Source organism: Puntigrus tetrazona, chromosome 23 (genome assembly GCF_018831695.1).
Source record: "Puntigrus tetrazona isolate hp1 chromosome 23, ASM1883169v1, whole genome shotgun sequence".
Taxonomy (NCBI): domain Eukaryota; kingdom Metazoa; phylum Chordata; class Actinopteri; order Cypriniformes; family Cyprinidae; genus Puntigrus; species Puntigrus tetrazona.
In genome coordinates this window covers 7,087,549-7,093,580 of record NC_056721.1, presented here as the reverse complement: position 1 = coordinate 7,093,580, position 6,032 = coordinate 7,087,549, and the positions used below count along the sequence as shown (strand labels likewise).

Here is a 6,032-nt window from a genome sequence, read left to right as displayed (position 1 = left end):
TGAATCAAATGACGTGCATTCCATGCCATTTCTAAAATAATTTTTTGTTTTGTCATTCCGCTGCGCTTCTTTTCCATTGCAAATATGTGTTTGATGGACATATTTAACAGTTTTGCTCTAAAATTGTTAATTCAGCCGTAAGCTCAGAATAAAAAGCGTATTGAGACCTTGCTTTTTCATAGCCCTACATCCCTCTTTTTAAAACTGAGAGCGTGACAGTAATTTTACCCACAGATCAACTAGAGCTGCACATTTCCCTTTTTACACCCATCACCCTCTGCATAATAGCTCTCTCATCTTCCCAAAGACAAATGCCAGCACCATTATATTTCAGAAAACCATGACAAGTCCTCATAGATTAAACAATAAACGCCTCTTGTGGCCTTTTGTGGCCTGTTCCTAAACTGCCTACTGTACTAATGGAGCTAAATCCACTTCACATACACATAAAACTCCATTTCCCTCTCAGTGCGATTCTGTGCGGCCTGAACTCTCATGCCTCGCCTTGCATTTATTCATAGAGTCGAGGACATTGATGTACTGCTCAGCGGGGGAGAAATTGGCTGGATGCAGCCGTCTAAGACTGGATGAATTGCATAGGTGTGGAGACAAGGAACCGCAGGACTAATTTGTGTTTTTCACATGGACGTTTGAGAACGGTTAAATGTGGTTACTTCGCATTCTTTTAAGGTAAACCGAAAGCCAACTTTGCATTTCATGCACATGCGCTTGTGTGCGTATAGTTTTAAGCGCATGGACATATTACAAGAGTGATGGTCTTTAACTTTCACATCCTCTTGAGTTAGATGAGGTTAAGCGATTGTTGTTGACCGTGACCCTTCTCAAAGGAGAGAGGCATGTCGACATCCCATCTCATTATGAGGTCGTTCTCTTTGACCCATCTGACGTTTGGCATTTCTTCCGTATTTGTAATACGAGTGATAGAAATTGGCTTACTTTCTGCTGCACTTTGTTGGCAAACATAACAATTTTTTTTCTATTCTCCATTTGACTCGCATGAAGTTAATGAAGCTCATTGTGAAGTGTGAAGTTCATTGTAATCGCAGCTGTTTAATGACTCGCCTCCTCCTATTCTGCATTTTCACTAACAGCCATGTAATAAATGCTGCTGTCACCCAGAGCACGGCTGTGATTTCAGCTCATTAGCCTATAAACATAATGTTTAGATGAGCAATAAAAATGCTTCATGTTTGCATACAAACCCAGACAAAAATAACGCCAGTGTTACACTAAGAATTTTTTAGTCCTACTTTTCGTCTTTCAACACAAAAATTTGATTAAATATTTTAAATTAAATCTCTTGGCATGCAGAAAAAGAATAGCACATTTTTGCAACTGTAACAGGTTTTATATAATGTATTAAATAAATAAATAATAATAAAAATATATATATATATTAAAAAATATATAAATATATAATATATATATAACAAAAAATATATATATATTCTGCATAAATCTGCATAAAACATAAAACCTAAATGCCTAAAATGATAAAACAGATAAACCTGAAGTATTACTTTTTAGCTTTAGATCTGTAGAACTTTTCATGTCCATGGTTTTCATAAAACAGCCTTTACACTTCTCACCCCTGTATAAATCTGCACTGGAAAAAAAACTGAAGCACATTACCTAAAAATATGCTTTTAAATTATCTGGTTTTATCCAAGTCAAATATCATATTTAATATGACTAAATCAGCCTGACTATATTGAGTTACACAAAGTCATTTTTAAGGTTCACATATAATAGAACTAATTTTTAGGTAAAAACTGCACGTTTTCACTTTTTACAGTGTATTTTTAAATAAATGATGGGTTGACCACAAATATTTAGCTGTGAAAACTGTCTATAAATCACTTTAAGTATAGTTATTTCATGCTACCAAGAAACCAGAGAGCAGGCTCTGCCTTATATTCGGGGCAAAGGTTGAATGCATCTAAAATGGTTGCATTACATTAGTGTTGGGTTTATGTGTTTTCTTCACTTCGTTTTGCCTGCCATGTCTTTACATTTGCGCTCATTGTTACAAGTTGTTAACACTCAAGTGCACAGCTTTCTTTGTGGTCCCGGCCCCCCAGTACAAACAGGGTTCTTGTGTGTGCGCGAGTGTGTTATGATTTAGTGTATGTGCCCTATATGAGTGTGTGTACAGCAGGCCTAAAACAATGGCCCTCTCAGATTACATCTCTCTGTCTGTGGAGGCTGTAAAGGGGGGCAGGAGAACTCCCACTGGCTACCCCTCCCGCCTCTCCTGTCCGGGCCGGTGCTCTGATTGGCTCAGGCCACGTATATATTTACAGCATGGGTTCATCAAAACTCACTACAACTTTCAAACTCAGCACAAGAACTATATACCGTCTGGAGGGCAGGAGTTACAAAACACTAACATCTGTGGGATTTTATACTTTGTACTCCGAAACATCCGAAAAGAAAGGGTGCAGCTCTTTTTCTTTCTTTTTTACGATTTGTTTCATTTGGGTTACTGGTCAGTCTGTATTTAAAGTAGCTTAAAGTAGCTCGGTGTTGCTTCTATCCAAAGACAACAGCGTGCTTTAACCGTGGTGGTCTTGCTGGAATGAATATATCTGAGTCTAGTTGCTGTCAAGAGGCCAGTTCTCAGCCCAGCCAGGTTGCGGAGCGTGGGACATGGGGTGCCTCTTCCAGCACTCCGGGCCTGACCGGGACATGGTTTTGACCACAGCCGGACCACAGAGCTGGCGCCGGTGCCCGGCTCTGGAACGCGGACAGGGTCCCGAAGCGGAGCGGAGGCCAGGACGGGGAGCCCGGACTCAACCCGCACTGGAGCTCTGACCCTAGGCTCCGGAGAGGGGAAATCAGGGGGAGAGTCCAGGATCAGGAGGCCCATGAATGCCTTCATGGTGTGGGCTAAAGACGAGCGCAAACGTCTGGCACTCCAGAACCCAGACCTGCATAACGCCGTGCTCAGTAAGATGCTGGGTAAGACGCTTGCTATACATCACATCTCGGGTTAATCTGGGGTCAGTCCAGTGTATGGGGGCTGAGATGTCACGGATTGGGCATATTAGAAAACTACGAAAATTATAATAAAAATATATAACATATGTGTCAAAACTGCCTAATTGATACATGCGGTAAATATTATAATATTAAAATAAATACAGATAAATTAATAATAATTCAGTTTTAAAAGATTATGAATGTTGGGTTATTAGAGGAATAACTGGAATAAAATTACTCTACTAATAAATGAAAAGCAATCGTGACCACACTGCCATTTAAATCTTTAGTGAGTGGCCATAAATTAAGTTAATTCTAAATCTAATAGTTTAAACATGGTTTTTGAGTTTATTGCTGAAATGATATTTATGTTAAAGTCACATCTTTATACAAACCTTGCTACTTCTACAATCAGGCTGATTTGTTAAGGGTAACTCAGTTTTATATTTACATAAAAAAATAAGCAAGTAAAAATGTATTTATTATTTTAATTAAAAAAAAAAAAAAAGAACTTTGTATGTCGCTATGTCTTAGAAAACAAGCCTTGGGCGCACACAACGTGGAAGTCATTTGAAAAGTTTGTAAATCCAGCACAATATTTGTGTTTGGCTGTTTCTCTGGGAGACATTTTGATGTCCTTATTTTTTGAAATATAACAGGGCTGTGGCAGACACAAGCTGCCGATTGTCTGCAGCCATTGACCCATTAATAATTTAAATACTACAACCCAACCCCGTGTGCCCCGCACCAGTTACACGTAATGATTCGCTCATGTCACACACACGTTTGTCAGTCCTTGTGTTACATCTGTTTTCACCAAAAGCAATCGCTGCTGCTGCAAACGTAACAATTGTGACAGCTCATTTAAAAATCATTTGTGCATGATTATATTTGTATATTTATTCCAGAGAGCTAAATTAAAAACTTTTTATAAATAATCAGAGGAATCTGGCTCAATACCCTGGCATTGTTTATAGAATAAATTAGAACAACGTTGTAGTGACTAAACTCGGTATGATCATATTTATAAGCAACTAAAGCAAAAAGTAGCCCAACGAATCCTACAACAGTAACGCTGATTGGATGATGTTTTCAGGTCAATCCTGGAAGGCTCTAAGCACCCTAGACAAGCGTCCGTTTGTGGAGGAAGCCGAACGACTGCGTTTGCAGCACCTCCAGGATCACCCAAACTACAAATACCGTCCTCGCCGCAAGAAACAACCCAAGAAGATGAAACGAGTGGAACCGGGTTTGCTCCTCCAAGGCCTAGCTGGCGGCCCTGGACCAGGAGATGCCTATTCGCCGCATCGCCATGGCCATCATCTGCTGCCTCCTCTGGGACACTTCCGAGACCTCCACCCCTCTGGAGCCTCGGAGCTGGAGAGTTACGGCCTGCCGACGCCAGAGATGTCACCGCTTGACGTGCTGGAAGAGGGAGGCGGAGATTCTGTGTTTTTTCCCCCTCACATGCAGGAAGATGTGGGTCTGGGTTCGTGGATAAACTACCACCAGCATCCAAACCATCAGACTGGCCACCACCCTCACCACAACTCCCATAACCTCCAGCATTCCCACCCACACCTCAACCAGAAGTCTCCGCTGGCCTGCCTCCCGCTACAGGAGAAATGCCTGCTCGTGGAGTCCACGAACCCTAACAGTCTCTACCCCAACATGAGCCTCCCAGAATCCTCCAAGGCTCCTCACACCCCCACACCTGCAGGCTATTACGGTCAGATATACGGGAGCAGTCAGCCCCAGCCTGCCTTCACCTCTCATCTGGGCCAGCTGTCTCCTCCGCCCGAGACCTCGGCGGTTGCTCAGGTCGCTCCGCCCTCTCTGGACTCTGTGGACCAGCTGGGACCCTCGGCCGAGTTCTGGGGCGAAGTGGACAGGATTGAGTTCGACCAATACCTGAGCGCGAGCAGGACTCGATTGAGCAGGAACACCCCTTGCGAGGAGAGCAGCGCTTTGATATCAGCCCTGTCCGACGCCAGCAGCGCCGTTTACTACAGCGCATGCATTACGGGATAAAACTGCTTCTCCGCGCAGTCCTGAAGTCTGGTGCACATATGGCTTTTTTTTGAGGCTCAGAACTTTTTGATTTATTCGAGTTACCTTCTTCAGGGAATCATCTTGCCCGGTTTCACGAATCACTGGAGGTTACTGAACTCTATACAGGATGGTTCTCACCGTATAGACTTCACTAAATTGCATTTCACAGTATGACTAGTCATTTCTGGTCTTGATAACCTGTACTTTCTGAGACTGTGGCCGATTTAACCAATAATTTTGCTGACTCCATCCAGCTACTGTATGCTTACGGTCTCAAATGAGGGTACTGGGGCGTGGAAGTCAAGAATGTGAATATTTTTGCAATACATATATATATATATATATATATATATATATATATATATATATATATATATATATATATATATATATATATATATATATATATATATATATATCTTTTTATATTGTTTATTTCTATTTTTATAGACATTTTATATAAGGTTGTATGAAAATACGTTTTGCACTGGGTATGTGAAAACCACTCAAGACTTTTATACTGCACTTAATAACTTACAAATATTCTTTTTTTTTTCACACATCTGACGATTTATTTGATCCATTGGCGACTAATTTATCTCGCATTCTTCCCTTCTGTGTGGTTGAATATGTTTGAATTGGGCATTTCATGTGGACATGAAATTTTGTAATCCTCTTAGCACTTGAGGAACATGTTGAGTTGGTAATAACTCTCCCCCTTTTGGTAATAATTATCTTCAAATAAAAAGAGTTTGCAATAAAAAATGTCTCAGAGCTATTAAATCAAAGCAATTAAATTGAAAACACACAATTGTACATAGTATTTCACTAACACACTTTCCCACACCACAGAGTGCATGTGCTTTTCAATGTGTTTTTTTCTTCTTAAAACAGTTTTAATAAAAAAAAATGTATTACACATTAAAATGTATCGATGCATATTTTGCTAAATAAAGTTGTCACTAAATATTGGGTAG

The 6,032-nt window shown here is 40.6% G+C and overlaps 1 protein-coding gene across 1 annotated transcript; it reads left to right on the top strand.

Moving 5' to 3' along the window:
• The first annotated feature begins 2,336 nt into the window (after window positions 1–2,336).
• Window positions 2,337–5,404, top strand: sox18 (SRY-box transcription factor 18). The gene is given in 3 exon segments (XM_043225559.1): window positions 2,337–2,703; window positions 2,705–2,982; window positions 4,100–5,404. Coding segments are annotated over 3 exon segments (1,317 nt in total). The 5' UTR covers window positions 2,337–2,599; the 3' UTR covers window positions 5,035–5,404.
• The last annotated feature ends 628 nt before the right edge of the window (window positions 5,405–6,032 follow it).